Source organism: Quercus robur, chromosome 10 (genome assembly GCF_932294415.1).
Source record: "Quercus robur chromosome 10, dhQueRobu3.1, whole genome shotgun sequence".
Lineage (NCBI taxonomy): Eukaryota > Viridiplantae > Streptophyta > Magnoliopsida > Fagales > Fagaceae > Quercus > Quercus robur.
Genome location: NC_065543.1, coordinates 29,902,403 through 29,920,182, shown reverse-complemented (window position 1 = coordinate 29,920,182; position 17,780 = coordinate 29,902,403). Strand labels below are relative to the sequence as shown.

General features: G+C 32.8%; 1 protein-coding gene across 1 annotated transcript; it reads left to right on the top strand.

Moving 5' to 3' along the window:
* Positions 1-786: 786 nt before the first annotated feature.
* Positions 787-1,332, top strand: LOC126704037 (uncharacterized). Its single transcript, XM_050403079.1, has one exon. The coding sequence runs from the start codon at positions 787-789 to the stop codon at positions 1,330-1,332; it is 546 nt and encodes a 181-aa protein (XP_050259036.1).
* Positions 1,333-17,780: the final 16,448 nt, after the last annotated feature.

Sequence of the window (17,780 nt, the reverse complement as noted above, 5' to 3'; positions counted from 1 at the left end):
GGGTTGTTCCATATAATCCTTGGTTATTGTTGAAATATAATTGCCATATTAATGTTGAAATATGTTGCAGTATCAAGAGTCTAAAGTACTTATATAAATATGTGTATAAAGGCCTAGATTGTGTCTCTATGGAAGTTAGACCAGGCCCAAATTATAATGAGGTCCAATAGTACATTGATGCAAGATGGGTATGTGCTTTAGAAGCATGTTGGAAGATATTTGCTTTTCCTATGTATCGAATGTACCCTACCATTTTTCGTTTGCAAATTCATCTTCCAGATAGATAATAGGTACGCTTTAGACTACATGAACCTATTGCTAATATTTTGGAGCGAAGTAAAAAGACAATGCTAACTGAATTTTTTTATATGAATATGATTGATCATGATGCATGGAATTATCTATATAAAGATTTTCCTAAGCATTATTATTGGGATTATAAAAGCAAAACATTGACATGAAGAAGATCTCATCAAAAAGTAGTGGGCAGGGTATATACTGTTTTACCATTTGATAGAGGGAAGTTCAACCTGTGTTCTTCTTAATCATGTCAAGGGGCCAATAGGATTTGACAATTTATTGACTGTCAATAGGATAACCTATCCAATTTTTAAGCAAGCAGCTGAACAAAGAGGTTTACTAGAGAATGATAACATTATATGATAGTGTCTGCTTGAAGCAAGAGACATTTGAATGCCGTCAGCTTTAAGAAGATTGTTTGCAACAATATTGGTATTTTGTCTACCAACTAGAGTAAGAGAATTGTGGAATGAGTTCTACCCATATATGGTAGAAGATTACCCATCAACATCTATTACAACAGAGACACGTTGTACAAATAAACTTCTCAATGATTTAGAGGCGTTGCTCTTGCAACATGGAAAGCACATCACAGAGTATGATTTGTTGATTTCAACTAGAGAATGTGACAATGATTTAGCTGTACTAAGAGTCATACAAGATGAGCTAATTGTTCCTAATGTAGATGAAGAACTTACTTTAATTGAGAAGTTGAATAACGACCAAAGAGTTGCATATGAGACAATCATGACTATTATTGATTGTAAGGAAAGCATGATATTCTTTGTCGATGGGTCAGGGGGAACTGGGAAAACATTTTTGTATCGCACAATATTGGCAACCTTGAAAAAAGCCGGTCATATTGTAATTGCCACATCTACATCTAGCATAGTAGCAACATTACTTCCTGGTGGAAGAACAACTCATTCCAAGTTTAAGACTCTTTTAAATCCTGATGTTTCATCTACTTGCTCAATAAGTAAACAATCAGACTTAGTTGAACTTATTAGACGTGCCACCATAATTATTTGAGATGAAACCCCATTGGTAAATGGACATGCCCTTAAATCTTTAGATGGAACATTTAAAGATATTATGGAAGTAAATTTACCTTTTGGTGGGAAGGTGCTAATTTTGGGGGGAGATTTCAATCAAGTACTTTTGGTTGTTCCAAAGGGTACAAAGGTAGAAATGATTGATGCATGATAGTCAAGTCCCCATTATGGAAAGATGTCAAAGTGTTACATTTGAAGCAGAATATGAGGTCTGTCAACGATGAAGAGTTTGCTAAGTATATACAATGCATCGGTGATGGGAATGAACCATTTATAATGGATGATTTGATTAAACTAGCCCTATCAATGGCAATGCAGTGGGAGGGTCAGCATTCTATATACAACTTGATTGATCAAGTATTTCCAAGTTTGAAAGAACATGCCAATGATGCAAAATATATGGTTGATAGGGCTTTGTTAACACCTATAAATGATGATGTTGAACAACTTAATGCAAAGATAATTTCTCAGTTCCTAGGAGATGAGTTTACGTTACATTCTTTTGATGAGGTTGAAGGAGATATGCAAGATCTATATCAACAAGAATTCCTAAATGCTGTATCTCCAGGGGTTTTACCACCACATATATTAAATTTGAAAAAGGGTGCTCCAATTATGTTGTTGCGCAATATAAATCCAAAAGCCGGATTATGTAATGGTACAAGATTGATATGCCGTGGATGTTTGAACAACATAATTGAAGTTGAAATTTTGACTGGACAATATGTGGGTACACGCGTTTTCTTGCCAAGAATCCCTTTGAAGACAATAGAAAATGTACACCTGCCATTTGTAATGATCAGACGACAATTTCCTGTACATTTGAGCTTTGCAATTACAATAAACAAAGTGCAAGGTTAGACAATTCCAACTGTTGGAATTTATCTTCCTGATCATGTTTTTAGTCATGGCCAATTATATGTGGCGTTGTCAAGAGGAGTCTCCCAATCCACCACAAAACTATTGGTGCAAAAAGGAAGAATACTTGAGGAGGAAGGTGTTCACACAAGAAATATTGTGTATAAAAATGTTTTGCTCCCTTTATCATAGGTATGAATTAACATAGTCCTTTGGTGTACTGACTTCGAGCCCTCTTAGAATTTGCATCATTGTCAGTTGAAGAATTATTTTCTATTAGCGTTGTAGTCCTGTAGATAAGGTAGGGATCCTTACTACGCACTATGAGATCAAAATCATTTCCAAATTGTTGAATGAATCCTCTAATATGTCTATTTGTATGGTTTTAATATAAAAAACTAGTACATTTCTTATGATAAGATTGTCCTATCAAGTAATGAACCCAAAGAGCTGAAAGAACCAAATAAGGTGTAGAGAATTTGATTGAGTATCGACATTACTAGTAATAGCATTATCCTCGATGATACATGCTTAGTATAAAAAATTGAACCAATCTTGTGTGTCTTAGGAGCAATCCTTCCCCTTTTGCTAGTTTTTTAAAACTACGAACTTATTCTTGTTGAGAAAAACTGGTAAGAGATACATTAGCAAGAGGGTTCCAACCATAATTCTTGGTCGGGACAAAATTGGCCTCTGCCTTTTTCGGGCAAAATAAATAGCATTCTACCCCTTTTCCCAAACTAATTATGGAAATGTCCCTCTTTTGAAATTCGACTTTCTCAAAATCAAGTTAAAAAAAAAAAAAAATTTAGAGCCCTATAGTAGTGTTTTAAGAAGCCTATAATAACGTTTTAATGACCTATAGTAGTGTTTTGTAACTCGATTTCCATGAAGTTGAGTTACATGCAATTTTTTTACCTATAACTCGATTTCATGGAGCTTGAGTTAAAAACGCCACTATAGGTTTTTAAAAACATCACTATAAGTCCTTAAAAATATCATTATAGGACTTAACTTGATTTTGAGAAAGTCAATTTTCAAAAGAGAGACATTTCCCTAATTAGTTTGAGAAATGGGATAGAATGCTATTTATTTTGCCCAAAAAGGGCAAAAGCCAATTTTGTCCTTCTTGGCCAACCTAGATTAGTAATACCTAGAGTGAACAAATTCGAATTGCTCAAAGGTCACCATAATCTAGATCAATCCCGTCTACTCTCTCATTAAATGAAAAAGGATGGTGAATAATATTTTCAGAATTTCTGAAGGATATTAGGTGCCAAACAAGATAAATTATTTGCCCTTACACCTGTGTATCTAGCAAGTCGAGGAAATTCAGTAGGAAACTCATGACCCAGCCTTTGACAATACAATAAAGGCTTATACTCCCCAACCAAGAACGTAATGAACAAGAAAATTCAAATTAGTCATGCCAGGGTTTATAGGGTGAAAGATAGCTTGGTTAATACCGTAATAAATATAACCCAAAAAAATTAATAAAAATGTCAAAGAAACTAACTCCTTCAGCCATTAAGGATGCCATGTAAAATTTCTCTAGTTTCATCACATCATTTCGATACGAAAGAATAAAGTGACTAAGCCATAATGCCAAAAAAAGAAACCAACTTCTCCTTCTCTAAAATAGACAAGGAAAATTCATGCGTGAAATAATGAGCTTCCATCCCTTGTAAGTAAAAGTAAAATTTTCTCCAAAACCAGCGTAAACTAATTCTTTTCAATAAAAATAGTGAATCTATTGAGACCAAGTAACCATAGAGTCTCCGAAAAAAACACATAACTTTACATGAATTCTTAAAACTTCCATTAACGTAGGAAGGAAGTTATTCCTATATATTAATAACTCATTTGTTGGGATAAATTCATTATAAGGAACGCGAAATACTTGTAAACACCCCAATAATTTTGAAAGCACATAAGTTTAAACTCATCTCGCCAGTGCCATGATACAAGGTTTCAGTTAAATGAGCTTCACAATTCACACAATTCCCTTTAAATATTTTTGTCATGATTAAAAGAATAACATGATACATCCACTGCACCATAAATATTGCCTGGTGTAAAACATCATTCAAAATCAACAAAGACCATTCTATCAAATAAAGTTGGAGAGTGGCTTTTAATAAAAAGGACTTAGTTGATTTTGGAAAAACAAAATGAGGTTTTATGTCGGGTCAATATTTATGCTGTAGTGGGTGTATCATGTTACTCTTTTGATTGTACTCATAAGGGAATTTTGTAAATTGTGGAGCTCATTAAATAATACCTTGCACCATGATACTAGTGAGATGAATATTAATACATGTGATCTCAAAATTATGAGTTTACCAGTATTAGGTGTTCTTTACGATGAATTTATCCCCACAAATGAGTTATTAATATGTGAGAATGTCTACCTTCCTGTACCAGTGGAAGTTTAAGGATTCATGAAAAGCGATATACTTTTCTTGGAGACTTAGGGTACTTGGTCTCAATGGATTCACTACTTTTCTGGGGAAGAATTAGTTTATGTTGGTCTTGAGGGAAATTCTACTTTACTTACAAGGGGATGGAAGTTCATTTTTTCATGCATGAATTCCTTTTGTTTGTATCAGATTAGGGGAAGTTGGTTGCTTTTTTGGCGTTATGACTTAGGGAACGTTTGGTACATTGTAATGGTGATTACATACATGGCATGCCCTAGGTTTAGGCCAATTAGGCCATTGCCTAGGGCCCCCTTACTAGAGAAGGCCTCAAATTTGGGGGCAAATTTTTTTATTTTATTTTTATATATAAATATTTTTGGGAGATATTAAAACATTTTGGTTTACATTTTTTTTCACTATTAAAAAGGCTCATAGAATTACGTAATGCTAGAGATAGAGATAAGACAAACTTAAATAAATAGGTCTTTCAATAGATGTGTTACTAATCACAAGTAATTCAAATAGGAAAATGTTAAAAATACTATAAATTTTACTACATAACTTTTATTTATTTAATTATTTTTATATAAAATAAAAATTCTACTCTAGCCTAATGGCACTAATTTAAGTGTACATGTGTGTGAAACTCTCTTCTAGTGACTTAAATCTCAGCCATTACCCTCCACACCCCACAAGAATTTATACTCGTGGAGTTATCATTGCACCAAGGGTGCGTGGTGGTCTCCATAATTTTTATAATTTGATGTGACAATAAATATAATAGGTAGATTTCAACAAACTATTGAATGCACTTTTGAATGAATATTTGTGATTGGTGATATATCGTTGTAATTCTCATGTTGTAAATTTTATAATATTTCTAGTATTTTTGTAAGCCTCATGTCATTAATTACATTCATTACAATACCAGTTTGTAGTAAAATTTGTTATAACTTTAGCATTTTCTAAAAGAAAAAAAAAAGTCATATTAAAAAGTAAAAAGAATGAATTTAAAAAAAAAATTATTATATAAAATGTTAGTTAAATATTATTTAAGTGATAACATAAAGTCCCTATTTGAAGATTTCACCTTAGACCTCCAAAACACTTGGGCCGGCCCTGATTACATAGGAATAAAAATAAGTATTACAAGGAATAAAAGAAGTTGTAATGAAATAATTATTACTATTTATTTGTTTGGTGACAACAAAGTAAAGATGTTGAAGTGAAAGCCCAGTTAAATTAAATTTCCTAAAATACCCTTCTTTTTTAAATTTATATTTACAATTTTTGTGGTTCTACCTTTAACATTTTATGAAGTACAAATTAAATAATTTTACAAATAATACATGTGTTATTTGGTCAAAATTAATATCTACATAAATGTTAAAAACAAAAATGATTGAGGGGAAAAAGCTCATGATTCAAAAAAGAAATGGCAAATATCCCTATAAAAAATGGAAAAGATCAATTAATATAATTTTTTTATTAATATTAATATTAAAAAGAAATGGCAAATATCCCTAACTCTCGTGGATTGTAATTTTTTTTTTTTTTTTGATTTGGACCTTCATTTGTACTTCGCTATTTTTATTCTATAATAAAATACACAGTTTTGTCGAATTTAAAAAAAAAAAAAAAAAAAAAAAAAAAAAAAAAAAAAAAAACTACTGTCAATTGCGAAACTGTAATCCTTTAATTCCATAATTATCTATTAATATCCCAAGGACTAGCAAGATATCAATACTCGTTGAGGGTGTTTGCTAGAGAAATATAGCAGCAAAAAAGGGACCTACCTAATTGTTAGGATATATGTGTTTCACTTGTTAAGAACATACGTCATGAGTTTATGTAATTGGCTAATCCTTTGACAAAACGCACTTTACTTGTATTTGAGTAAATGTAGGATGAGGATTAATACTTCAAGAAACAAGATTTCAATATCAAGTGTTGAAGTCATCAAGTCTGTCTAAGAAACAAGTGAAGAAGTGTTGAGTTTTTAAAGCTCGATAGCTACTTGACACAGCTAGGCTATCTATCAAGCCTCTTAAGGTGTTTCTTATCGCAATCTCGACACCTTCTCAATAGCTGGTCGATCGATTGAGAAATCTTCTGTCTCCTCGATAGTTTCTCAACACCTGGTGGATCGATTCCTTGACACCTTCTCGACACCTTATCTGTCAAGCTTTACGAATTTCAGATTTTCAGATTTGATTTTCAGCCCATGTTTATGTATTTGTGTAGGGTTTCTTTCCTTACAACCCTAGACCTATATAAGGCTTATTTTAGAGGCCGTTACATATGAGAATACAATGAGAACATATGCAAAAGGTGACCGAAGCCTTATTCTCTCTAAAAGAAGTTACTGCGTCTTCGCGCCTTAGGGTTTTGTAACCATGTGCTACTTGATCTTCATTGTTGATAAAGTGAAGAACTTTGCAGCCAACAATCTTCTTCTAGTTGGTGATTAAGTCGCGTACTGGGATCTGCGCAATTGATTAGTCAAGTACTGGGATTTATGCATTAAAAATGATGACATTCATATATTGAATAGTTCAAAGGTTCTGAAGCGGTAGAAGGTTTCTGCTGTGAGTTCATCTACGGAGATTGTAGAGTCTAGGGACAAAAGTTTTGTATTAGATCTGAAACTTCTCTTTATTATAGTGGATTGCTTTTTGGGAAGGTTTCCCCCTAGGTTTTTTTTACTGTGAAACTAGTTTGTTTCATTGGTTTTCCTAGGTTATCATATCTTGTCTTATTTATTTTTCTGCTGCATGATTTTGACATGATATTGATGTTTGTTTGTTTTTAACAAGTTTTATTCATAATAAATCTAATTAACAACTTGAGTTTAAAATTTGTTAATTTTATCAATCAGGGTCTAAATTTCCCAACAAAGTGGTATTAGAGCGGGTACACTTTGAGTGGATTAATTTCCTGAGTGTGATCCTTGACCCCCGTTGTCATGGATCATGGACAATCTCTTTTGATTCCTCCTTTATTTGATAGAACTAATTATGTGTTCTGGAAAGTTCGTATGAAAGTTTTTTTGTAGGCTTTAGGTAAATAGGTATGGCAAGTTGTTGAAGTTGGCTGGATTAAGCCAAAGGAAGCGCCGGTGGATTGGGATGATGCAACAATCATAGCGGCAAATTTCAACAGTTGGGCCTTGAATGCTTTGTTCTGTGGGGTGACCAATGAGGAATTCAAGAAAATATCATCCACGGAAGTTACCAAGGAAGCATGGACTATTCTTGAGACCACCTATGAAGGTACCAAGGCAGTAAAGACTGTGAAGCTTCAAAGACTCACTAGTATTTTTGAAGAAATAAGGATGGAGGAGGATGAGACCTTTGATGAGTTCTATGCTAAACTCAAGGATATTGTGAATTTTGCCTTCAACCTTGGAGAATTTATAGCTGAATCCAAAATTGTTAGGAAAATCCTTACGTCCTTACCTGAAAGATTCCATGCCAAGATCACTGCCATTGAGGAAGTGAAGGACATTGATCAACTTCCTTTGACTGAGCTTGTAGGGAACCTTCAAACCTATGAGATGGGAATAGGCTCAATGGGAAAAGGTGGAAAGAGTAAAAACATGTCTCTTAAGGGTATAGAGGAAGAGATTGAGGACTCTGAAGATGAAGATGAAAGTGAAGATGAGGATGAGGATCTAACTTTCATAACTGATAAGATTATCAAGCTTTTTCAATTTAGGAAAAAGGATAAGGGTAAACCACCTAGGAAATCTAAATCCTTTAGAAATGGCAAGAATGAGAAACCCCTCATCCAATCCCATGAGTGCAAAGGTTTTAGTCATATGAGGATAGAGTGCCCAAACTATCTCATGAAGGAAAAGATCAAGGAGTCAAAAGAGAAAGGGATAGTTGCTACCTGGAGTGACACTGAGAATGACTCTTCTGATGAGTATGTGGATGAATGTCGTCACCTTATGACCTTTGCTGCCTCAATCGATAAGGTGATTGTGGAGAGTGCTAGTGACAATGGGGATTCTTCTGATAATGAAGTATCCAAGAAGATGACCCTTCAGGAAGCCTATGATAAGTTATGCACTGAATTCATAAAATCTGAAAAGACTTCTCATCTTTGTAGAAAAGAGCTTAATGAGGTAAAGACTGAAAAAGCTGATTTGTTAGTCAAACTAGATGAGACTACAAGATTAGTTGAGACTCTTGTTGTGGAGAACACCTTATTGAAGTTGAGCTTAGTCAAGCTAGAACTCAAATAGAGAGAATGTCTAGTACAAAGCTTGATGAGGTATTGAGTGCTCAAAAGCCTAGTTCTGACAAGATTGGCTTAGGATATGCTGTTTCCTCTAGCCCCTCCTCTTCCACGGCTTCTAGATCAAGGACTATCTTCGTACCCCAATCTGAGAAAGGTGATAAATGTATACTGATCTGGCTAATTCTAAATCCTTTGTTAGACCTCATGTTTGTCACCATTGTGGTGTTTCTGGACACATTCGTCCTAATTGCTTTAAGTTGTATCCTCAAAAGCAATTTTCCAAACGGTCACAGGTTTCCTCTCAAGGACCTACACCTTTGTTTGGAGAGTTATTAAAAACTTTGAGCATTTTAACTCAATTTCAAGAGAATCTTAATTCTTCTATGTCCTTTAATAGACATACTAGGACACGTGCCTTTTCATCTTCACGGCCAAAGACTCGTGCTGTGTGGGTGAGAAAAGAGCCTAAGACTTGATTGTATTTTCTGTTTGTCCTTTGCTTTAATTCTTTCTATCTAAAGTAGGACTTTCTTTACTTGATTTCTTATCTGCTTTTGGAATCATGCCTTCATGCATTTACACCTTTCTATCATGCCTTCATGCATATGCATCTTTCTTCATGCTTTCATGTTGTTTGTCTGTTGTTTGTCTGGTTGTTTAGTCTTTATTTTGTTTTTTTTTTTCAAAATAAAAAGAGAAAAATCAGAAAAATACAAAAACAATGTGTGTTTGTGTACATTGGTACTTGTGTACCTTGGATGGCTATTGAAACAAAGTTGTCTAAATTTTGTATCTCTTGTAACTTAGATGAGCATCTCTATGCACAACTAAGCAAGTGAGCTTTGTGGCTCTTGTTTGTGATGAGTAAGATTAAGTTATCTCTTGTACTTAACACTCATATCACTCTTTTTGACGGGAAGGACTAGAAAATCCTAAGAGAAAAGCATAAATAACCATCTCACCACTATTGCCCGCTAATCATAATATGACACTAGTATGCTTCGGCATAGCAAAAGTGTAGTATCAATGATATTTGTGTGCTTCAATATAGTAAAATTGGAATGTCAAATATCATTGGGTATTTCTTCTCTCTCTTATATGCCCGTGCATGATATGCTTAAAAGAAAAATATGCAAAGAAAAATCAAAAGCAAAAAGATAAAAAATGCTTTAAAAATTGATTGCAAGCATGTATTCTAGAAGATGTGGGAGTTATAGGATGTATCTCAAAGGTGATAGTCCCTATCAAGCAGTTATGATTGTGTGTGAGTTAAAGTGATTTTCTCATATCTCAAATCATCATAACATGTATACACTTATGCAATCTTGCGATGTTTTTCACACACAACATGCAATATTCTTTGCTACTTTTGGTACATGTGCAGGTACAATGTGATTTGGCTATCACAAGGTTTACATGTGTTAATGTATGTTCATTAAATTGTCTTAACTTGTTTTTGAAATATAAAATTGGTTAGACTTGTTTAGTGTGTGTGTGTGTGTGTTTTGCATCTTTTTATTATCTTGTCATCCATAGCATTTTATTTCATTACATTCATGCATTTATATGGATTTCTTGTGCCCCCTTGATCATCCTTGATCATGTTTTTATGTCTCTCGGGTGAAGCTTTCTAGTTTCTTGTACCCTTTGTCAATTATAACAAAAAGGGGGAGAATTTGTGAAAACATTTGTGGTTTATTTTTAAGATTCTACATGTTAGGGGGAGAAATACATTCCTTAGTAAGAGGGAGATGTGTTTCATCTTGTTAGGGGGGAGTGCTTATCTCGTTCTTCGTGTACACCAGTCTTGTGACTATGTTTACATACATTGTGCATATCTTTAATATATATATGATGATGTATGTCTTCTTCACCTATCTTTACATGTGTTGTTTCTTTTCTATCTCTATACATATGTTTCTTATTATTTGTATGCAATCTATTATTTCTGTTTCACACAAAGATGCCTTGATGAGTTTTGTTTAAAGTGTTTCAGAAATACAGGTTGTCAAAGTCTACTTGCCATAAATTCTCTTCTTGCAAAATTTTTCAAGAGTTTGTTTTAGTATAGATTTTATTGTATTCAACAAGTGAATATGAGTTGATTGATTTATGACTTCTCTCATATGTTCATTTGTTTGTTGTAGTTTTGTCACAGATTGTCAAAGCGGGAGATTGTTAGGACATATGTGTTTCACTTGTTAAGAACATATGTCATGATTTTATGTAATTGGCTAATCTTTTGACAAAACGTACTTTATTTGTATTTGGGTAGATCTAGGATGAGGTTTAATACTTCAAGAAATAAGATTTCAAGATCAAGTGTTGAAGTCATCAAGTCTGTCTAAGAAATAAGTGAAGAAGTGCTGAGTTTTTAAAGCTCGATAACTAATTGACACCTCTCGACAGTTAGGCTATCTATCGAGCCTCTTAAGGTGTTTCTTATCGCAATCTCAACACCTTCTCGATAGCTAGTCGATTGATCGAGAAATTTTCTGTCTCCTCGATAGCTTCTCAACACCTGGTGAATCGATCGAGATGTTCCTCGACACCTTATCTGTCGAGCTTTACGAATTTTAGATTTTTCAGATATGATTTTTAGCCTATGTTTATGTATTTGTGTAGGGTTTCTTTTCTCAGAACCCTAGACCTATATAAGGCTTATTTTAGATGCCGTCACTTATGAGAATACAAGGAGAACATATGCAAAAGGTGACTGAAGCCTTATTCTCTCTGAAAGAAACTACTGCGTCTTTGGGCCTTAGGGTTTTGTAACCATGTGCTACTTGATCTTCATTGTTGATGAAGTGAAGAACTTTGCAGCCAACAATCTTCTTCTAGTTGGTGATTAAGTCGCGTACTGGAATCTGCGCAATTTGTTAGTCACGTACTGGGATTCGTGTATCAAAAAGGGTGGCGTTCATATATTGAAGAGTTTAGAGGTTCTGAAACGGTAGAAGGTTTCTACTGTGAGTTCATCTACGGGGATTGTAGAGTCTAAGGAAAAAGATTTTGTACTAGATCTGAAACTCTTCTTTACTATAGTGGATTGATTTTCGGGAAGGTTTCCCCTCAGGTTTTTTACTGTGAAACTAATTTGTTTCATTGGTTTTCCTGGGTTATCATATCTTGTCTTATTTATTTTTCCGCTGCATGATTTTGACATAATATTGATGTTTGTTTGTTTTTAACAAGTTTTATTCGTAATAAATCTAATTAACAACTTGTGTTTAAAACTTATTAATTTTATCAATTGGGATCTAAATTTCCCAACACTAATTGTTGTTTGTGGGTCTAAATCTAACATGGCGCAAAGAGAGAGAGAGAGAGAGTTGATGAGGGAGTCAAGGAGAGTTTAGGAATTTTAAATTTGTAGGGTTAAGGAATAGAGGTTACATAGCTTTTTAAAAGAATAACTATTCCTCGTTTTAAAGAATAGTCATTCCTTTATGAATAGCTATTCTCTCCAACAAAACACAACCAAACAACTGAATACCTATTCCTCTTGAATAGCTATTCCATTACAGGGTCTATTACAGTGTATCAAACGTGCCGTTAGTCTTTTTGTTCTTCATTATGGGAACGATGTGGTGAGGCGATAGACATTTGACATGGACTTAGGCGATATTTATCATGGACTTAACCAGGTTGCCTTTCACCTAAGAGGCTCTGGTATGACCAATCTAAATTTTTATGTGCACTACGTTCTTGGTTGGTTTAAGGAGTATATGCTTGTATTGTACCATCAGAGTCTAGCTTATAAGTTTCCTGCAGGATTTCCTTTTCTCGCGAAATGTATAGGTGTACGGCAAATGATTTTACCTTGTTTGGTGCTTGCATGTCCTTAAAAAGTTCTGAAAATATTATTCGTCCTCCTTTTTTGTTTAACGAGAGTGTAGATAGAATTGATCTCATGGATCTTGGTGACCTTTTGGATGAGCAGTTCGAATTCCTGGTGTTTATTCACTTTGGGGTATTGCTAGTCTAATTGGGTCAAGAATTATGGGTGGAAGCATACTACCCAAATAGATGTGCTTTATAGTTTGCTCTTACCGGTATTATCGATACTGAGTCAAATGCTCTACACCTAATTTGGGCCTATTAGTTCATCGAGTTTATTACTTGACAGGACAATCTTATCATAAGAATGAACCCAATTTTGTTATTAAAATTATACCAATAGAAACTTCCAATATTAGATTACCCATTTTGACTATAAGAAATTGATTCTAATCCCACAATGAATAGTAAGGATCCCCCATTTATTTGCAAGACTAAATCCCAAAGCTGATAGAAAACGTTGTTTAATTGATGATGATGTGTTCTTTAATTGAAGATGATGTGAAATTTAAGAGGGCTAGTTATAAAAGGCTAGAAGGGTTAGACGACACCAATAATAGGGGCACAACACCTGTACCTTATCTCGATTTACTAGTCCAATAGGTAGTTGGGACTTCACACGATACTGAATCTTAGGTACAAGTGAATATGCGAGAAGATAATAATCTCATGGAAGACCTCATGGATTTAGTGGGTTTTTTAGAGGAAGATTTGTAAGCAGATTTCTCCAATGAAAGTCCCAATTACATGGCTCCTCAATTGCAACAACTATCTTTGTTAATTGAAAATGTGGATAATGTACTGAACCATTTGACAGGGAAGTTTATATTGAAAATTGTCAATTAGGTTTTAGGTTACTTCACCACATAGACCACATTCAATGATTTATTGTGCCTTAGTGGTTTGATAGACAAGTCTTTATCTAGGTCACAAGGTATTGTATTTGGTGATGATTTGGGAAAACTGATCGTATAGTGGTTTTCTGAACACATTCGTTGCACTTTAGGCATTGCTACAACAATATAGTTAGAAGAAAAATTATTAAATGAGGATCTAGGGTTGACCTAATTTGATTATGTGAATTGTCTAACAGCCATTATGATGTCCTTTCAAAGCAGGGAAATTAATGAGAAATTTGGAGTAATATATATATAGTATCACTTAGTAGTTCAGATGGCCAACTCTTGATGTGTTTTTAAAAATATTATTTTGTTAAGACTTTTGTAAAACCCAAGAGAGAGATAGGGCATGAGATCCCGTCATCAATTATAAGATCAATCAATAGCTTTTTTAATGTTATTGACTCTAGCTTGAAACTCTTTCAAAATTATTCCTTAGTTTTTTCAACCATATCAAGAAAAATATTTGAACTTTTATAGATTGCAATAATATCCATCAACCCCTGAAGATTAGAGAATTACATATGAGGTCCCATTACTTACAGTTTTATATATTTGTCCTTCCACCACACTATAATCCCATAAGCCACTAGGATTGGATTAATATCACTGTCATGTCTCTAGCTTATGTAACCTTTAATTTCTTGATTTCATAATTTCTATTGGACTCCAAAATATTTTTGAAAAACTTTATATATATATATATATATATATATATATACACACACAAACACACACATTGTATTTTATATATAAAAAATGCTTTTGAAAAAAGTCACTAGTCGGTTTTGTTTTGAGTCCAACTCCAATATGAAAATCAACTGAATGTACTATCTTCTTTACAGACTGGTAGATTCACTGTTGAACATTTTCATATTTTACTCATTACACATATAACCCAACCCAACATGTCTATATATAGCATTTAAAAGAGCATCACCAGTTGACATCATTAAATCTATGTGTATAATAAATAAATATATACTCTCATGTTTGAGGACAATAGGAAAATTGTGATTGAACAACCTTTTAACTAATAGTGATCAGTTCATGGCCTTTAAAATGTAACAAGTATATGCACTGAACTAGATCCGATCAAGAACACCTTATGGGGCAATTGTGATAGAACAACCTTTTAACTAACAATGATCACTCCATGACTTTAAATATAAAATTTTTATTTCATATTGCTTCCGCAGAACTATGAATGGTATCAGAGTAGTGATATTAATCCAGTTTTGGTGGCTTATGAGAATATAATGTGGTGGAAGAAAAAATATATATAATTGCAAGTAATGGGACCTTATATGTAATTCTCTAATCTTTAGAGGTCAATTGCAATGTATTAATGGACATTATTGCAATTTGTAGGAATTCATATAAATATATATATATATATATATATATATATATATATAATATCATTTCTTGATGAGTATTGAACTCTATACATGAACTTTGGAGTTCCTAACTACCTAATTAAAATATGGGGTTTGTGTTCCTAAATTAAAGATTTCCAAGTAAAAATTCTTCAAAGTTTTTGTGATAGGGATTTCTAATCCCACAATAACATTTGGAGTTTCTTACTACAAAATTAAATTTAGAGATCATTTTTAATTTTAAAAATTGATCCAATGGAGCTTCTAACTCCTCAAAATTTGGCATTTATTTATAACTCTAACATTGGTGTCCTACAGTTTTTTTTTTTTTTTAGGCATCCACGTTCGAGTTATTAGCAGGGCCAGCCCTTCCACTAGGCCAGTTAAGTCATTGCCTAAGGCCCCCAAGTGGAAGGGGACCCCAAAATTTTGGAAAAAAATAGGTATTAGAAAAAAAAAAAAAAATTGGTTCCTAATTAAACCCCAAAAAAAAAAAATATGCACCATCCTTTTGACCAAAAAACAAGATAAAAATTCTTTGTTCTAAATAAAATTAATTGTCTCATAAATAACATCTTTAACCTCTAGACAAACCAAAATTTACAACAAAATAAAATGTAAATCCGGTCTAAGAAAACTACTCACAAAACAATCACAAATAAACACACAAAAGATCCCAAATTCCAAAATTTTACCCATACCATCTCTCTCTCTCTCTCTCTCTCTCTCTCTCTGCCTTTGCAATTTTTCGTCTCATTCTTCCTCTTCATTGGTCAGTGGTCACTACTCTAAAATGTTAAATCTCTTCCGTTGGTGGCTCCACTTTTCCTCCGATCTAGTCTATCATTTACTGCTCACTCTCATGGCTGAGGTATCTCTTTTTGATGTGTGGGTTTTTTATTTCAAATATTATAAACCTCGAGGGTCAGTGGGTGGAACTTGTGGGTTGTGGTTGTTGAGTGATGATTAATGATATTGATTGCTATTAAAACTTTAAGACTTGTGGCTGTGGGCTGGGTTCTATTTTTGGGCCGTGGCGTTTTGGTTTTGGTTTTGGTTTTATTTATTTATTTTTTAATTTTGCATTTTATTAATATTTTTTGTTATAGGATGCATTTTACACTTTTACCAAATCTTGCATTTTGTTGTGTATCACAGACTACACTTAAAAATAAATAAATAAATAAATAAAAAACCCTTCAATCCAAAAAACAAACAACAAAATGAAATAATAATACTGAAAGGAAAAAAAAATAAAAAAATTATACATCTATGAGGCAAGAATACCACACATTGTAGCACAATTTTTTTTTCTTGTACACATTATAGGACCAAAATGGATATTTAGAATAAATATATATTATTTTTATTAGTTTTAATTCATTGAATTAATAATATAATGAATATGTCTTTATTTATCCAGGTTAAGATTGCTAGATACTTATTGTTTGGTGAAGCTGCAATAGTACTTTTTATATAGTAGATTCTATTATTTTATGTTTGGAAATTACCTTTTATTCAAGTTAGATAAATATATTATTGATAGTGTTTCTTTTATTTGTATATATTTTTTGATTAGAAATGTCTACTAGCAAAAATGCATCTAGATATGAAAAGTTTTAAAAAGAAAAAAGAAAAAAAATCAATTGAGTCTCAAAATGATCAATAGATAAATTTGTTATAAGTAATAAAAAAAAATACAACACAAATTTAGATGAAAATATCACAAATGAGCAAGAAACTCACTAAAAAGAGTAAAACGATAATGAAATAATACAATTGCTAGATAACAATGAAATAACCATAATGATGTTCAATTTTACAATACAAAAAATCTTGATTATGAACTTCAAAATGGTTATATTATCATATCTAAGATCAACAAAGTGCCAAGAAAAATTAAGTGAATTAGTTATATAATTGAAAAAGATATATTAAAAGAACATGAATACAAAAATTTAATTAGTCAATTTGCATCTTAAAAGGCAAGAAAAATAGATTTTAAATGAAATATATTATAATATAAAAATATTAAATAAATATTAATTTAATTAATACAAAAATATAAAAAAAGGCCCAATTTCAATTATTGCCTTACACCCCGAAATGTTTGGGCCGGCCCTGGTTAATGGTGAAACCAACCGCATCATCACGCTCGAATTGAACCATTAGTGTCAAAGGAGCCACTATAATGGTTATAACTGTCAATATGTTTAGGTCTAGTGATATTTAGGTAGAATGCTTCTTTTCTTTTTTTTGATTTCTTGTCTTCTGTTTACGTGAAAAAGCTACAATTATTATTAAAATAAAAAGAGATAAAGAGAAAGCTAAGTCGTAACAATAAAATACTTAGTTAATTAAGTCCTCTATAAACCATGGGTGACAGAAAAAGGACTTCATATCAAACATATTATTGTTAAGAATGCATGTATTATGAGAGGATATGTACTACGAGATATATTTGTCCCCAAAGTTGCTTCCTATATTGGTGTCAATATGCTCGCATGATTAAGCTTAATTAATTTCGTTTGGACCTCTTTGTTTCTCTCATTATGTAACCCATTTTCGCATGCTTCATACAGAAAGGCATATCTATGATAATTAATTAAAGTTTAAACAACCTTTTAGGTCCGATATTATAATTACAAAATTGACTGAGGGTTAATGCTATTAAAGCCAGGTTAGAAATAGTGGTCATAAAGATATTCCGGGTGAAAAAATGTTTCATATACGACAACAAAAATGCTGGTGCAAATGAATTTCCAAGGAGATAGTGATCAGATT

Excerpts from the sequence above, each read along its gene's own strand:
- LOC126704037 (XM_050403079.1), top strand. The coding sequence starts at position 787 with ATGGTAGAAGATTACCCATCAACATCTATTACAACAGAGACACGTTGT.